At 39.3% G+C, this 18346-nt stretch overlaps 1 protein-coding gene across 5 annotated transcripts in view; it reads right to left on the bottom strand.

The window, feature by feature from the left end:
• The window catches only part of LOC134218388 (rap guanine nucleotide exchange factor 4), a 666467-nt gene that overhangs the window by 10392 nt on the left and 637729 nt on the right, over positions 1 to 18346 (bottom strand). For all 5 annotated transcript variants that reach the window (XM_062697317.1, XM_062697318.1, XM_062697322.1 and 2 more), the window contains 2 exons: positions 3789 to 3922; positions 3541 to 3711 (listed from right to left, as the gene is read on the bottom strand). In XM_062697317.1, coding sequence (XP_062553301.1) covers positions 3541 to 3711; positions 3789 to 3922 — 305 coding nt within the window. The remainder of the gene's footprint in view (positions 1 to 3540; positions 3712 to 3788; positions 3923 to 18346) is intronic.

Genomic DNA, 18346 nt, shown 5'->3' with positions numbered 1-18346 from the left:
GGTGAGAACAATTGCAAATTGATGCATCAGAACCCAAATTATAGTCAATTTGGGAAAATGTGTCTAAACAGCCGTCTCTCTTCATTATTATCAATTAAACTATGTAATTGTTAGTCAAAACTTATTTCTCTCCAAACTATTATCGGTGTCAGACCATTTGGCCGAATAGCTAAACAAATTGACCTCAGATTACAACTAGTGAAGCGTGAGAAATAAAAAGTGAGTATTATGAGAAATAGGAAAAGAGAAGTGGCCTTCATGTGTTCGTCTCGAAAAAATCAATTTAACCTTCCGCAACTCGCTTTAACTTTCATAACATGGAAGTCGCATTCTGTAAAAAGTACAACAGTCTGAAGATCCGTTATATTGAAACTAATTAAAATGATATCAACGTGATTTTTTTCGGGAAAATAATAAAGGGAATAGATATTCTTTTTGAGGGCATTTTTAAGTCCAATGAATTTTGTGCTGGTTCTCCAGAACATCCGGAACCAACGGAACACTGGTGAAAATAGTTTTTTTTTTCACTAAACGGCTTAACATTTCTCAAAATCATGGCGTTGTGAAACAAATTCTAAATTAATTTATGATCCCATTCGGCCTTATGAGTCAAGAAAAATAAATTGATTAGAAATTCTTCCACTTGGCGGCGCCATTGTATATGAAACCACCAGTTTGGTTCGATATCTCGGGATCTATGAGAATTAAGAAGTTGCCGTCTTTTACAAAGTTGTTCGGGAGCTGAAAACCAATATGTTAAGAAACTGTTTAGTTTAGAATTTATCCGCAAAGCGGCGCTACTGGATATGAGAAATTAGTTTGATTAGTAGTTTGAAAACCAATATGTTAAAAAAACTGCTTAGTTTAATTCATCCTCAAAGTGGCGATACTGTATATGAGAGATCAGTTTGGTTCGATATCTCGGGATCTTTGAGAAAGTTTTTCGGGGATTGTAAGCCAATATGTTGAGAAATTGTTAAGTTTAGAATTCATCTGCAAAACGAGCATGAAATGACCAAAATGACCATTTTACGGACGATCCAGATTATCAGAAAGGCCTCTAGTGGCTAACTGTAGTCATCGCTACGTAAGAGCTGTGAATTAATTCTAAGATCACCGTCAGAAATGGTTTAGAAAAATAACTTTATAAATAATAACTACCTGAGCCTTTTATTTATTTACCCTGTCCTTCTATCGAATCACTTTTGATATATTCACAATTGACAAAGTACTAATTTTGTGAGAATATATGGTGGTTTGGTGAAAATTGGTCTACTGACTGAAAAGATATCTCACTTTTTACTCAATGTGTTGTACTTTTCACGACGGTACGAATCCCGGAAAGTTAATCAAACGGTGCACAGGTTAAAGAATTAATCACGCGACGCCTCTGATGATTACGGGAAATTATTAATGCTTTTCAACAAACAAAAATCTGTCTCCAGAATTTCAAGGGAAGTTCAGGAGGGTACAGGGAACATTCAGAATTTTTACTACAAAATGCCCTTAAATATTCCTTAAATTTTCGAGGGGAATTCTCTATAGTTTTAACAAGAAATTCTTCTAAAATTCGGCAGGTTTTCTGTTTCTTTGAAATGTTCACGAGACTCCCCGTCCGCATGAATTTCTTTGAACAAAACGACTTACTGTATTTTCGGAGCAATTATGGAAATTCTGTGGTATTGAAATAAGGCATTTTTTTTAATTTTCGTTGGCAATTCCCCTAAATTGCCATTGATGTGTGCTTTTTTTAAATTATTTTTACTAGAAATTATTCTGATTCTTCACAGCAGAATGTTTTTGTTCAAAATTTCAACAAAAGTTTTTTTTTAAATTACCCCGAGAAATTCTAAAGAGATGTTTTGAATTTCAAATAAAATTGTCTTTAATTGCCGCAGAAAAATTCTTTCTAATTTACACAGAACATTTTTCTGCATTCCAGAAAGAAATTTTAGCAGGATTTTTTTTTCTAAATTTCTTCCCAATTTCTTCCTAACTTCCTCTGAATTTCCATAGGAACATGTCATATATAACTGATTTGAGTGAGAAGTTAAGGACCAGCGGTGTGACAGATTTAGTACAGCATCGCGCTTATGCAACATTTTCGGTGATGGCATGCAGTGTTGTGCTGAATCATTATCAGACGATAATGATTGCAATTTTCATGTGAAAGCTTTTCACGTGAAAACAGTAAGCGAGTTGTCGCCGGCGACAACTTCTCAAATTTTGTACTCAAACGATAATAAACACAGAATTTTCATTCAAACATTAATCTTTACTAATATCAGCTAATTGCCAACAGTCCCGTTATATCCTCTATTTGGCGTTATGGTTTCATGGTAGTAAAGGAAAAGAGTTCAAAATGTAACGGTAAATGCTTCAAATCACGATACGATTTTCAAACGATTCTTAATCGCTGGCGAGTTTTTATCACTTGATAATCAAAAAGTAAGATCGCGGGTGAGTTTGATCATCCTCGATTTTTTGAAAATTTGATTTTTCCCATTCCTGATGGCATGTGCTAAAACTGTTTGTGACGGCAGCGGACATGTCAGTTCTCATAATCCAAGCTACCGGGAAAAATAATTTTCCATTTTAAATATAAGGCGTTTCAAATTCTTTCTATTGTTGCTTTGCCCGGATGTTGAAAATGTCACCGCACTCTAGATCAATTTCCGTGCGTTTGTTTTGTTTTTCTCAACAGCTGACCCAAAATAGTATTCTAATGATTTTTTTTACATTATCTGTTAAATTCACCAACTTTTTGTATTTACAAACCTTGCGGATCCCAAAACGAATCGATTAGGGAAAAAATCTTGCAAATCGATCAAGCCGCTCGCGAGTTAAATCGTCAGGAAGGGCATCTCAACTCATTTTTTATTATATAGAAGAAGAGAAGAAGATATGAAGTTTTTCTCTCAAAAAATAACTCTGCTGATTTTTCTGTGTTCCTTTTCCTGATTCAATATATTGATATCCAAATTGAAAATATCGATATAACCGATATAATGAAAGCAAAATATCAATACAAAAATATCATATATCGAAACAAATACATCGATATTGCTAAATATCGGAAATAACGAAAAATCCCTGCATGTACCACATAAATCGTTTTTGTAAGGACAATATAGGGGAACTGTTCCATTTTCCATCTCACTGTACATATATTTATCTCATCGAAAAACAACACGCGTGCTCACTGGTGTAAAAAATCACAAAAATAAGAAACAAACCAAATTCCTTGCTTTGTTTTTGGTGGGATGGACATAGTAGCTATGGGATGAAGTGCCGAACCGTTTCCCTACTCGATTGTACTGCTGTTTTTTTTTCTAGAAGCTTTTCCCATTTTTTATTACTTTCCATTGATTGTATATGGGCAACAAATGAAATTTTATTGAAACCCATGATATTGTAATAACCATTACTGTAGGAATCATTTATGGTGATGTAGTTTTGTTGGTCCAAATATATTGAGAAGCACTGATCTGAACAATATTTTTAATAAATAAATAATTCACAATAATAGGAACAACTCACCGATAGGCCCGATGGTTCCGACTCGGATCGATTAGCGCCTCGTACTCGGAGAACAGCTTCCGGAACTTCGAAGGAAGTTTGTCCCAGGTTTGCGACAGCCTTGACACAGCCATATTCGATAGGCCCATTACGATGGCGAAGAACGCGTTCAGGTTCTGGTACTCCTTGCAGCTGGAAAGCATGGTGTGGAAAGTCATAATCATTAGGTAGATAGGTCACAATCATTAGGAAAGGAAAATCAGACTTACAAGGCAGCTAGTTTTATGAACTTCTTCACCAACGACATTCGCTTCGTCAGATTGGATGTCGATACGATCTCCGTCACGACCCAGTACTGGATTTCGTTGAAGCGCCGTATAAAAACGTCTAGATTAGAAGTGATCTGCAATGAGACGTAATACATTCAAAGTTTTATTCCTACAGTGTATACTTTAATATGATTTGATAGTGAGAATAATTGAGTTTCGTATCGAGTTGAATGCAGCTCCATTTCCCAGAGACATGCAAAAGAGGATGAATCGTTAAAATCGGGGGAGTCTTGGTTCCCGACTTACTCATTCAAACTATATCGCTGACAAAGCGTTAATTCTAATTAAAACGGAAGAGCAAAGCTGCATCTCTATGCAGCTGCTGCTAATTGAATGTGCATTTTTAGCGTCATTGAATCGGAAGAGAGCTGGAAAAGAGCTGGGTATGCGAAACTTTCAGTTCGTTGGAAATGAGAAACGGATGCTAACTCAGAAAATGTGCATCCTTGTCCTTCTTCGGGAATTCACTTACAATAGGGAAGTTATGGGTCTCTATCTCTACACACAAAAAAAGCGTTAACGAATTCGTGAACTAACAAGATTACGGTGTATGTTGAGTTACGTTTCCTGGAATGTTACCGATTGCTTTTCAAATACTACTATGGATTAGGACTATGATTGGGAACTCGATATTACCTAGATTGTCAGGACCCTAAATGAACCTTATCGAATTAGGATTAAATATCAATTGAAATGTATTGGGATGGGATTGGGTTTCCTTATATTATTTGAATTGTGCTTGGGTCAGGTTTGGATAGGAATTAGTTGTACATAATAAGACGAGTTAGTACTATCCCATTTAGTTCCACTACTAAAATGGAAATGATAATCCACCACTTAAATCCTGATGGTAATAGAACAAAATCAAAGCCATCATTATACATAGGTAGCTCGTTCAGCCCCATCGTCTTCTACTCAAAAAACCAACCCAATCTCGCAGAAGTAGGTAAACCATGGCAAGAAAACAATTGCCATGCTCTCGAGCGATCCTTCATCCACATTCCACAACGGAACGTGCGTCCACACCTTACTGCAAATGCAATCCCACTTGAGTCCTGAGCAGATGATGCACTTTTGTGGCATCGTCTTCGTACTGCTTCCGTGCTCATTCTCTCAAGCCCGCCTTCCAGAAGAAGAATGCTCCGTTCGCACGCCGGATGGAATCACAATGCGACTTTTGAGCGCCATCGTCGTCGTTGTAGTCGTCGACGTGCTCAACGGTGTTGGTGGCGGTGGTTTAAGTGCGGAAATTCCCGAAAAAATAGTCTTCGTTGTCGTCGAGTAAAGTGGAAAAGCCCTTTACTAGCAGAAACGGAACCAGGAGATAAAAACGTTTTAAATTCTTCCGTTCTGCACCCCTCTCGTGGAATCTGCGAGACAGGAAGAGTGCCTTTCCTCGCTTGTCCAACCAAACAAGGACCTTCCGAAATAGCTGCTCCGAAGCTGAGTGAAAAGTTAATTCCGGCCACCACTAGCTATCGGGTTTGGCTTCTTTTGCATCTTCTAGCACTTGTTGGATGTGGGGGTGTAACTGATGGGGGGAAATTTGGCATGGAGCAACCCGGTGGATAGATATGCCAAGATGGTTTTTCCTTCGTCTCTCGTTGACGGTTTGGGAATCGAAAGCGGGAAAATCAAGAAGTTGAAAAACGAGCAACGTGAACGCAACTCGTTGGGAATTCATGAATACAACTAGGATACCAGCAGTCTAATTTATAGCTTCACATTTGTTAGTTCAGGTAATAAAAACTGAAACTTGAGAAGGAATTTTCCAGCTGTAGAACTAGAAACGTCGACTGGGTTGAACAAGGATTCAAAAGTAAATGAAAGGTTGTAAAAAGTTTTTCTGTAATCAGAAGATTTCGAAGTTTCACGATTGAAGATGGCGTTTCACTGTAATTGCATTTCAACGCGGTTATATATCAATTACATTATGGTTAATGTTAAAGGAAATAACATCAATAGATCACATTTAATGCATTCTTGGGCTTGTTCGTATACCCACATTAATTTCACTTGAAAAGAAAGAGTAGTAGCACATCATGGTTTGTTTCTTATTCAATATATTTAACAATTAACAGGCACAAATTAACCAAATATTCTACCAATTATACCAATCATTCAGCTAACAGCTGTCGACTGTTTTACTCACAAAGACCGTAACTCTGATCGATAACCATATACGATTATTCAATGACGTATCATAGTTGATTTTGCGATGCGACACTTGGTACTCATAGTATCAAGCCTCTTTGCTCGTTTAGTGTTTCGAATCTAGTTTATAATTGCATTTTTGTTGTTGTCGCGGCGCCCATTGAGTTGAAATTTTGTAGTACATAATTGCATTAATATAGATATGTTTTTTTTACACATAACCCTCTATCAAATTCTATCCTTCAGTTTTGGTATTTTAAAAGCTACAAAAAAATGAGTAAAGAACGATAATCAAAAGCAGAATGACAATCAAATTAACTATTTCAATACAACCAGTTTCACGGAGAATGCAGAAGATCCTTTTGAAAAGGCTCAACATGAGGCAACATACTTCTCAATATCGCAAGTCTCACTGAAGCTAAATGCCGGTAAAATAGCTGCTTCATCGTCCGTGGAAATTAATTCAATCTTCTGCAGAGGAAAACTAAATCACCAATCCTTTGTACACGTTTATTAAATCACTATCTGTATTCTAGTCTGGCGCAAGCGGCTCCTCGCTAGGTATGGTTGATCACAATAAACCATTGCAACGAGAGAAAATAAAAAAAATCGAAAAAAGTAGCCTATATTCAACACGGAACAGAGATGAAAAAGCGCAGAATAGTCAAGTGCCTAACGAAGCATGTTGATGGGGAATGGCTCTGCACAGGAAAATCCACGTTGCACTCCAATCCTGCCATTTCCTCACTATTTAGCGGTGCTGCGACATCCTCCCGAGCTGCATAAAAGCCATTAAATCTAATGAATAGCGGCAAATGGTGTGAAATTTCAGCTCACAGCCGAGTCCGTCCGGGAATGGCGCACAGCTCGTCGTGATGGAAGCACCTAGGAGCGGCAGAAAAACACTTACTCGATTAGTGCCGAAGCGTTGACTGCTGCTTTCATCTATTTCATCGGTGGGATTTTTTTAAAAATAATTTTCCGTCGCCGATCAATGCAAAGCTGCATGGCTCTTGGAGTCAATCTTGTTTGATTATTCAAATGTGTCAATGAGCGCTGAATTGAAATTGATGAGCCGGACATAATGGGGTAGCGAAAACTCAAATTGAAATAAATATAATGTTCTTGAAACTTTGTTTGCATGCGTATACACAGTTCGTAATAATGTTTCTGCATCTAATAGCTGAAGTTCATGCTACATAGCTATGTGAAAGCATCATTAGAAGAAATGCTTCGTGAAGGTGCCCATTAAACACCTTTCACGTCTATTGATAAGTCTAATAATCATTTTCGGTACTAGGACTGATTGACCTCAACGTATATGTGAGCAGAATTATTTTCGTTGGTAACATGACTCGCTTAATTAGAAAATTCACTCGAACATTCTGTGAAGATTGCATTGGAATATCCTAATAACGTATTTTGTACATTTGTCTCCACTTCACAATTGTGATTATTTGTTATGAGTGCACGTTTCAATAGACTGTGATGTTTTTTGTTTTTATGTTTGATACGTAAATTGTTCGCAAGATTCCGATTGATCATTTAGCGCGCGTTTGAACGTGGCTTCAGGTCTTGTAATGGTATTTTGTTATCGAAATTATTTCTAATGCCCAAGTTTTTGATATAACTTAATGTTGATTGAGGAATTACTTTATCACCCTCATTGGGTCATCCTTTTCAAATGCATGATGTTGGCTTTTCTATCGGAGAATAATTATAAAAATGAAAGATTGCAGTGTTCGCATGAAAAGAGTACGTTTGGTAGGAAAATTTGAAAATATATTTTCAATGTTCTAGAAAGAGCATAAAACAAACTTGGAAATCTTTGGTAAAGTCGTAACCATTGTGTTACCAACAAAAAACCATCCTTACGAGATCGACATACATATACAACATCCATATCTCCATATTGAAACCAAAGATGTCCCTGATTGTCCCTGCTACCTAAAAAATTAAAAAGAAGTAAGTTCATGCTTCCTACTACCATTATCTGAAAAGGTGACGTTTTTAAAATTGGCGTATAATTTTCAAGGATATTTATAAGATTTTCCCTTGTAACCAGAACCGATTTACATGTAATTCCATTTGCCATTATCAACCTAGAAAAGATTCCATTGTCTTCCCTTGAACCCCTTCCTATCATGTACTTCGTCTTCGACGTGTTGATTACTAGTCCAATCTGTTTAGCTTCGCTTTTCAGTCTGAGTAGGCTTCCTCCATCATTTCAAAATTACGTGCCATGATATCAATGTCGTCGGCGAAACCAAATAACTGGACGAACTTCGTGAAAATCGTACCACTCGTGTCAATCCCTGCCCTTCGTATTACTCCCTCCAAAGCGACGTTGAATAGCAGACACGAAATACCATCACTTTGCCGTAACCCTCTGCGCGTTTCGAAGGGATTCGAGAATGCCCCTGAAACTCGAACTACGCACATCACCCGATCCATCGTCGCTTTGATCAACCGTATCAGTTTATCCGGAAATCCGTGTTCGTGCATTAGCTGGTCCCGATCGATTGTATCATTAGAGTGATTCAAATTTTGACTTTTTTGCCCCCCCCTGATGCTTAAACTATTGCATTTGCCATTTGTGGGTCGATAACCCACCTAATATTTTAGCTAATTTGGATGTAAATTGAGCAAGCACGCACGGTTTTGAAAATTGCTATTAAAAAGTAACTTTCAGGGAAAACCGTTTCCCTATGCTTCCCTTTAAGCTCTAAAAACATATAAGTACATCGGAATTTTAAGAAATTTTACAAGGAAACAGGCCGTCTTTGTTGCGAAACGATTTGATGCTCACAAGAAAAGTTATTAAGGAAATACTGAATTGTGGGAAATTCAATTTAACACGTAAAAGAATAACATCAATATCAATAATGAGGATTTTTGTTTTCTTCATAACTTTGCTTCCAAACGAGAAATCGCTTCGCAATAACAACTGCCTTTCCATTCCGTGCCGATAGTTCGAACGAGCCAGACGTGTGTGCTGTGTCTCATCGCGGATTGTGTTCGGTAGTGAAAAGGCTATTGTGTGGTGCGCTCCTACCTACGGATCCAAGGCGATCGCTGTCGGCGAGTGAAGTAGCTGCTTCTGGCGACGCCAGTGAAGCAGGCTATTGTTACTGCTGCTACCTACAGCAGCAGGGGCAGATAAGTGGCAAAACTTTTTATTGTTCTCCCTTCTGTTTTATACAGAGTGGGACTGCTTAGAATTAATCAAATTAGTTTTTTTTAAGTTTTTTTTTCTAATTTGCTATTAGTTTTAAGTTAGTATAAGCAAAATTATCCTTCCACCTTGCGGGGTGAGAATGGAGGCGGAGACTGGAGAAGGCAATGTGCCTGCTAAAGATGGAGGGCGCACTCGATTGTACCATGCGGCTTCGCCTGGGCCTTGGGTTGTTTACTTTCGGCAGAAAGTAAAAAGCCTAGATTTTCTCGGCATTAAACGAGACTTGACGCGTCGTTTTCCGAAGCTTGATTTTAGCCAGATCAACAGGAACAAACTACGCATCACCGCACCTACATACCAGGTGGCGAATGAAATTGCTGGCGACAGGGCGTACAATGTTGAATATATGGTTTATGTCCCTCGCGGGAGGTCGAAATTGAAGGTGTGATCAACGCAGCGAGCCTGACTTGCAAGGATGTACTTGCGGGAAAAGGCCGCCTAAAGAATGCAATGGAGTCTACCGTGGATATTCTGGACTGCAAGGAATTGCATTTAGCAGCCACGGTAGATGGAAAGAAGGTATATTCCAAGTCAGGTTCGCTTCGGGTGACGTTCGCCGGTTCGATGCTCCCAAAATATGTTGATATTGAAAACATGCTATTTCCGGTGCGTCTTTTTGTGCCAAGGGTATTTAATTGTACCAATTGCAAACAACTTGGTCACACTGCCGAGTTTTGTGACAACAAACCACGTTGTGGCAAATGTTCTGAGAGGCATCGGGAGGAGTCCTGCCAGCAACAGGCAACAAAATGTGCTTATTGTGGTTTGAATCCTCCCATGGTTTGCAGGAATGCCCGGTGTACAAAAGCGCACCCAAAAAGTGAAGCGCTCGTTGGTACAGCGCTCCAAGCAGTCGTATGCGGAAATGGTTAAGTCGCAAGACACATCCGCCACAGCCACTGCATCGACTGCTATTTCAGCCACCGTTCTTGTAAGTGATTATTATGATTCCATATCCATTGATGAATTGGACTCTGACGCAGCCGATATGAATGAACCTGCGGAGGTACACGTGCCCGAAAAGAGGAAGCAACCGTCTTCCCCGGGATCGCGCCGCAAGAGAACAAAAATCATCCATAAAAGCTTGGCAAAATCTGAAGGTAATGGGGGTTTATTTAAAATCCCGAAGCAACCTGTCCCTACTACTTCTTTTGATCCTAGTTGCAGTAAGGCATTCCCGCCATTGCCAAAATCCGATGTTTCGAAGAAACAGCCGGCTAGGAGAATCAACGAAAGAAAAAAAGTAATTCGCACTTCTAGTAAAAGTATTCCGTCCAAGCGAGGATTGATCTCCTTTAAGGACCTTGTGGACCGTTTTTTGAATTTATTCAATATTCCGAATTCATTGAGGCCTATCATTGACCTTTTTATACCAACAGTGGAAAGTTATCTGAAGCAATTGACTGTTTCATGGCCCCTTCTTGCAGGAATTGTATCTTTCGATGGATAATACGGCCAATACCCAAGATACAATCACTGTGCTGCAGTGGATCTGTCGTAGTCTGAAAAACAAATTAGACGTGTTCAAGTTTTTGCTTCGCAATTCCGATTGCGATATATTTGCACTCTGTGAAACATGGTTTTCTTCTGAAGATGAAATCAACTTCCACGATTTTAATATTATTCGCCAAGATCGGAATGATCATTATGGTGGCGTTCTTTTGGGGATCAAAAAATGCTACTCCTTCTACAGAATTCCCATTCCGACTGTTCCCGGCTTAGAAATCGTCGCATGCCAAGTAAATGTGAAGAATAAAGATCTTTGCATAGCTTCAGTGTACATTCCTCCAAATGCCTCTATTAATCGTCGACATTTTTGGAGCGCAGTCTCCTCCTATCATCTCCAGTATTGATATTGGGTGATATGAACGCACATGGTATTGGATGGGGCGAAACGTATGACGATTATAGAGCGCCTATTTTCTATGATTTGTGTGACGATTTCAATTTGAATATTTTGAACACTGGTGAAGTAACTCGAATAGGACCAAATGGTCAACAAAGCCGTATTGATCTGTCTTTATGTTCAAATTCACTATCATTAGATTGCACGTGGAAGGTAATTCAAGATCCCCATGGTAGTGATCATATGCCGATAGTTACCACAATTAAAAGTAGCTATCAACAATCTGAGCCAGTTAATGTTCCTTTCGACCTCACGAAAACATTGACTGGCCAAAATTTGCATCGGCGGTAAAAATTGGTATTGAATCAACTGATACTCTTCCCCTTTGGATGAATATCGATTCCTTACTGAGTTGATTAAAAAAGCGCACTAGAAGCTCAGAAACGACGCGTTCCAAGTACATCTGTCATCAGAAGACCAGCCACTCCTGGATGGGATGATGAATGTACTACATTGTACCCTGCGAAATCTCATCCCTTCAACGCCTTCCGTAAACACTGACGGTCTGAGCCTTTTGAAGAGCATTTGAGGCTCGAAAGCACACTCAAAACTCTTCTCACGGCAAAAAACGTCGCTACTGGCGACGTTTTGTCGAGGGACTATCCCGAGAAACCTCAATGACAACACTTTGGAAAACGGCTCGCAACAGGCGGAACCGCATTTCCAACAATGCGAGTGAAGAATACTCCAATCGATGGATATTCAACTTCGCAAAAAGGTCTGCCCAGATTCCGTACCAGCAGAACCGCTATTTCGAGAATCAGTCACTGATCCCGGTTCTTTGGGTGGACCATTCACAATGCTGGAACTTTCTATGTCTCTTCTTTCATCGAATAACTCTGCTCCGGGATGCGATAACATCAAATTCAATCTTCTTAAAACCTCCCAGATATCGCAAAAGACGATTACTTGACCTGTACAACTGTTTCATGGAGTACAACATTGTGCCACCTGAATGGCGACAGGTCAAAGTAATAGCTATTCAAAAGCCTGGGAAACCAGCGTCTAATCACAATTCATACCGACCGATTGCCATGCTATCATGCATGAGAAAATTATTGGAGAAAATGATCCTTTCAAGAGTCGACCATTGGGTCGAAGAAAATGCATTGCTTTCAAATACTCAGTTTGGATTTCGAAAAGGGAAAGGAACAAACGATTGTCTAGCACCTGTCATAAGACAAGAGTTTATACAATCTAGCATTGCTTTCTTCAGATATACAACTGGCCTTTGCGCACAAGGAGCAATTGGCTTCAGTATTCTTGGATATTAAGGGCGCTTTTGATTCAGTTTCCATAGAAGTACTGTCAGACAATCTACACAGAAGTGGATTACCCGTTATTTTGAACAATTTCTTGTATAATTTGTTGTCAGAAAAACAAATGAACTTCACACTCGGCACTCTGACAACTTCCAGAAATAGCTACATAGGCCTTCCCCAAGGATCATGTTTAAGTCCTTTGCTTTATAATTTCTATGTTAAAGATATTGACAATTGCTTGGAAGGACAATGCACGCTCAGACAACTTGCAGATGATGCCGTGGTCTCTCTAAGAGGTCCATGTGCAGCTGTCTTGCAAGGACCATTGCAAAGTACCCTGGATAATCTGACTGTTTGGGCCAGACATCTAGGGATCGAGTTTTCACCGCAAAAAACTCAGTTGGTTGTGTTTACTAGGAAGCGGTACCCAGCTCAACTGAAACTAAAACTGTTGAATGATGATATCAACCAATCTTTATCTTCTAAATACCTTGGGGTCGTGTTTGATTCTAAATGCACATGGAAACTCCATTTTGAGTATTTGATACAAAAATGCCGGAAAAGGATCCATTTTCTACGTTCTATCTCCGGAACCTGGTGGGGTGCTCACCCGGAAGACCTCATCAAACTCTATAGAACGACTATTCTCTCTGTTTTAGAGTATGGCTCTTTCTGCTTCCTCTCAGCAGCTGATTGCCACCTGATCAAATTGGAACGAATTCAGTATTGTTGTTTGCGTATTGCCCTTGGCTGCATGCATTCAACGCATAACATGAGCCTGGAGGTGCTTGCTGGAGTCACTCCTGTAAAGCACCGTTACTGGGAGCTCTCACTTAGAATACTCGTCAAATGTGGAACAAGTAACACACTTGTCTTAGATAACTTCGATAAAATGCTTGAACTGACTTGTCGTTCAAGATTCCTTAGAGTCTATCTCAACTACATTTCTTCAGATCTTTGTCTTCCGTGTTATAATCCACCTCGAGTTCACTTCACCAACGACAGTTCCTCAATTGAATACGATCTGTCCATGAAACATGCTATTCAAGGAATACCAGATCATCTTCGACAAATATCTATTCCCTCACTTTTTTCTGAAAAATATGAACATGTCAATTTCAATAACAGATATTTCACTGATGGTTCTCGCATCAACGGATCCACTGGCTTCGGTGTTTTCAATGTGACTTCAACCACCTTCCAAAAACTTCAGGAACCGTGTTCGGTTTATGTTGCTGAGCTGGCAGCAATTAACTTCGCTTTGGGGATAATTTCCAATCAGCCCGTAGACCATTATTTCATCTTCTCGGATAGTCTTAGTTCTATCGAGGCACTCCGGTCGATGAAACCTGTTAAGCACGCATCTTACTTTCTTACAAACATAAAAGAGCAGATGCGTGTTTTGGTCGAAAAATCATTCAAGATTACCTTTGTTTGGGTCCCATCTCACTGCTCAATCTACGGCAATGAGAAGGCAGACTCGCTGGCAAAGGTGGGCGCACAGGAAGGTGAAGTTTATGATAGACAATACTCGAGCAACGAGTTTTTCCCATTAGTCCGTCAGAGTACTCTTCAAAGTTGGCAAAGAAATTGGACACACAATGAACTTGGACGGTGGCTATTTTCCATAGTTCCAAAAGTTTCTGGGCGAGCGTGGTTCAGAGGTGAGGACTTAAGTCGAGGCTTCATTCGCGTGATGTCGAGACTTATGTCCAATCACTATTCACTAAACGCACATCTGTACAGAATAAACCTTGTCGATAGCAACTTATGTAGGTGCGGAGCCGGTTATGATGACATCGATCACGTAGTTTGGTCCTGCTCGGAAAATGACGCCTCCAGATAGCAATTATTGGATACCCTTGTGGCCCAAGGTAAACAACCCTTCAGGGAAGTTCGCGGTGTTTTGGGAGATCGTGATGTTGTCTATATGCAGGCCATTTATAGTTTTCTTTGTGCTTCTGACATAAAAATCTAACATTTTGTTTTTCTTTCTTTCTTTAAAGTTTTTTTTTTTGTTCTGTCTCTGCCTTTTTGTTCCGTAGAGCTCTATAGCTCTTGCCATCCGGAAGATGCTCCCAGTCGAACCATTCCTCGAGCACGACGACACGCCACATCGTCACTGACGCCAAATGCCCGGATGAGAAGCTGAAATTTCCTGATCCCAAATCCTAAGCCCCGTCCATCCTTAAATATTGTAAACTAACCTCGATTCACCACGAGTACGCTGGCTTCTACCCCCCTCTTACTAACCGTATAATAAAATGATATTGATTGTATATATCACAAAGAACAATGGCTCCGTAAAGCGTTATACACGCCTGAGCCTACCAAATAAACGAAATTGGAAAAAAAACAACTGCCTTTCAGCTTGAGAAGTATTCTGTGTAGGCAATGTGTTGATTATATTTAAATAGTTCATGGGCCACCTCACGGAACGGTCTTCCACATAAGGGTCAGTTTTCATAGTAATTTCCATACAAACTTCAAATGACGTGTGCACAGTCAAACTACATCCAAAATTGCTAAAAATTTAGGAGGATTATTAAAATGGCAAATGCAATCGTTTAAGCAAAAAAGTCAAAATTTGAATCACTCTATTGTATCATATGCGGATTTGAAGTCGATGAATAGATTATGTGTGGGAACGTTGTAGTCGCGGCATTTCTGCAGTACTTGGTGAACGGCGAACACCTGATCCGTGGTGGAGCGTTCGCCCATGAAACCCGCCTGGTACTGCCCCACGAACTCCCTTGCAATTGGTGCTAGTCGACGGCATAACATTTGGGAGAGTACCTTGTAGGCTGCGTTCAGCAATGTGATTGCGCGGTAGTTGCTACAATCCAGCTTATCACCCATTTTGTAGATGGGACACAAGACGACGTAAAACATCTAGAGAAACATCCACATGTAGGTTGGACAGAAAAAAAGTGTTGATATAATCGATAGGAACGTAGAAAACCTAACTTTTCTACATTTGTATGCAACATCTAGCCTTTTGGTGGGACTAGTTTACAATGTACCATGCGCCTCCATGCGATGCCTTCACAAAAATATGTAGACACATTCCGGCGCACATAGGAGTGCGGAGTGTGAAGGGTGGCCAAAACTTTTAGGTATCCTCGTCATCTCATCTTTGCTGCTGAATGATATAATCTTTGCTTGAATTTGCATTTATGTTTCGCCAAAATTTGAAAAAAATGTCATCATTTATTTTTCAAAGATTTTTATTGTTGGAAACCCAGATAATTCACCTAGTGGTGATGATGCCTTCGTCGATACAATAGATGCACATCGCCCCGTTGCACAGTGGATAAAATCGTGTTTTGAGCTTATTTAATAGTTTATTTAATAGTACCTTTATTATTCAATTTAGCGTTATGGTGTCTTAGAGACATTTTATCAGTAAGTGATTACAGTTCGACTGGGGTATTTATTGAAATATTTTGGCTTTTTCAGTCTGATATATTCAAACAGGTTTATATTTGCATTGCCCGACGTTTCGGCCCGTTAACGACCCAATAAATGGGCCGAAACGTCGGGCAATGCAAATATAAACCTGTTTGAATATATCAGACTGAAAAAGCCAAAATATTTCAATTTATCAGTAAGTTAATGCGCTTCTTTGGAGATATTCAGCTTACTGATCGATCCCCATAAAAGTAAGATGCAAAATTTAATTTTTCCACTTCACAACATATAAGGTTTGATTCTTGAAAAACTTTGGCGAAGACACCAAGTTCGTAATTCCGTTACTTTTTGAGATTTTTTACGTTTTAAGCAGACAACCCCTTAAAAATGTTTTTGTCATAAAATGTTTTTCACTGTAATTTCTACATTTTTTGCATGTTCCAGATAGTTTTAGATAATATTAAAATACGCTGGTCTTTGTGATTAAAAAACTTGAAAAATAAAAAAGTTATAACAGTTTTATTGTATTGTCGTATTTGATTTAATTGCTGCAACTAGCAACTAGGGTTTGCAGAAATCGCTCTCAATAGATAACGAACAACGATAAAAGAGAGGCAAAAACTGTTCCGAATCATAACAAGCCATGATAACAAATTTATCAAACTTGTTTACAAGTGTGAAAAAACAGAATCGGATAGGCAGCCCCCATAAAAAAATGGTGATTCTCGCTTTGTTTTCGCTCATTTCGTGTTGGTTACTGCACAGCTGTGTAGAACAAGTTGAAATGCATCATCAGAGCCAGTGCTCCCCGCATTTGAAGTTTTCTAAAGGAAATTTATCATGGGGTATAGCCTCCCGAATCAGTTATTTATTATGACAGCTTGCGAAAAAAGTCTCTCGCGGTATGCTACATACCGCATATGTAGGGACACGGCAGGTATATCCGTCCTTCGTCGTGGGGGCTAAAACCAACGAAAGCAACGTACAATTGCTAGAACTCCACTAAAGCAGAACGTTTCTCCTGAGCTTACAATTTGGTATGTATGAGTTTTACAAAAAAGCGTCTTTTTTATTGGTTTTCGAGACTATGACGAACAGACGAAAATACCTGCCCTGTCCCTATACAGAGATGATAAGTGAGAGACTTGTTCTTTCTCATTAGGATTCAATCCCTGGCTAGTTGACAACGGGAAAATTGTGCACCATGCGTCTCCATATGCCTGTATGCTTACCAGGGAATCAATTTTCGAGTAACACCTAACAATTTACCTTGTCGTCAACAGTTTGTTACTGACAAACGCACCTCGTAACAAGCCTTTATAATAACCCAAACACAATATGACAAGAATCATTTGCCTTGCTTGCTCTAATATTTCCGAGAATACGATGCTAATTTTGTAAGCATAGTTAGATTCTCAAATATTTCCATAAAAGCAGAATCTATGAGCATGAGCATGAGCATGAGCATGATTGACCGCCCACGGTTGCTACTCCGTTATTGCCAGGTCAGCTGTAATTACACAGAGAAACAACAGATGAAGTTTGGGACTAACATCATCTTCAATGTGTAAGAACTGGTGACCCAAAAATAAGCAATACCAGCGCCGGCCGTGTCCGAATGCAGGTCAATTGAGGAATAGGTAGGAAATTGTTGACGTGATACTCGCTTTGATAGAAGCCGACGAGTCATCTGCACTTCCACGAGAAATCACTGGGATGTTGGATATATGGGGTAGGTATTGTGACAGGGTTCGTTTTGGTAAACGGTATGCCGTGTATAGCGTGTAGTTTGATCAATTCAAAACATAATCGAACGAACATTAATTATAAAATAATTACCGACCGCACTAAGCAGAACAAAATTGTCGATGACCAGCCGATCTCTCTGCTACCCGCACAAAGCAGAACAAATTTTGTGATGACCGTCCGATCGTTCTGCCCACTAAATAAATCACGACTGTATGTGACCTATGAATGCTGAACATTTGTCATTCAAGCAACAAACAAACATGATCCATTTTTCACTCAATTCCGACAGGAAATTTGATACTCCTAAATACTTAAACGTCTCTAAGGCATGTTTTCAAGTACAGCATTGTTATTAATAAAATCTATTCACATATCGACCGCACAAGCAGAGCAAAAGCTTCTGATTCTCGCGAACAATCTGCATATATGATCTATTTTTTTACCAACCTAATAGGTACTAACATTTCAAATTTCAACCACTCTTCAAAGAATTAGCTATGTCTAAAATGCATTTTCTACTAACAAAATGGAAAGCGAGGAAGATAGTTGACAAAAGTGATAGTCAAAATAGAAGCAAAGGCCAGAATAAATATATATTGTGATCTAGGGCTGAATCTGTTATAACTGTTACTGTGAGCACTCGAAACTAGAAGGAGATACCCCTGTGCCGATAATAAAAGCCATCAAATAACTGTTTCAAATATAGGGGGAAAATGAGCTTAGAGCAAAGAATGGAGTGCTTCTGCTAGTGGAAATAGTGTTCAAGCGATTCATAACT

The sequence above is a fragment of the Armigeres subalbatus genome, chromosome 2 (genome assembly GCF_024139115.2).
Source record: "Armigeres subalbatus isolate Guangzhou_Male chromosome 2, GZ_Asu_2, whole genome shotgun sequence".
NCBI lineage: Eukaryota > Metazoa > Arthropoda > Insecta > Diptera > Culicidae > Armigeres > Armigeres subalbatus.
The sequence above is the reverse complement of the archived record's forward strand: the minus strand, read 5'-3'. Positions and strand labels throughout refer to the sequence as shown.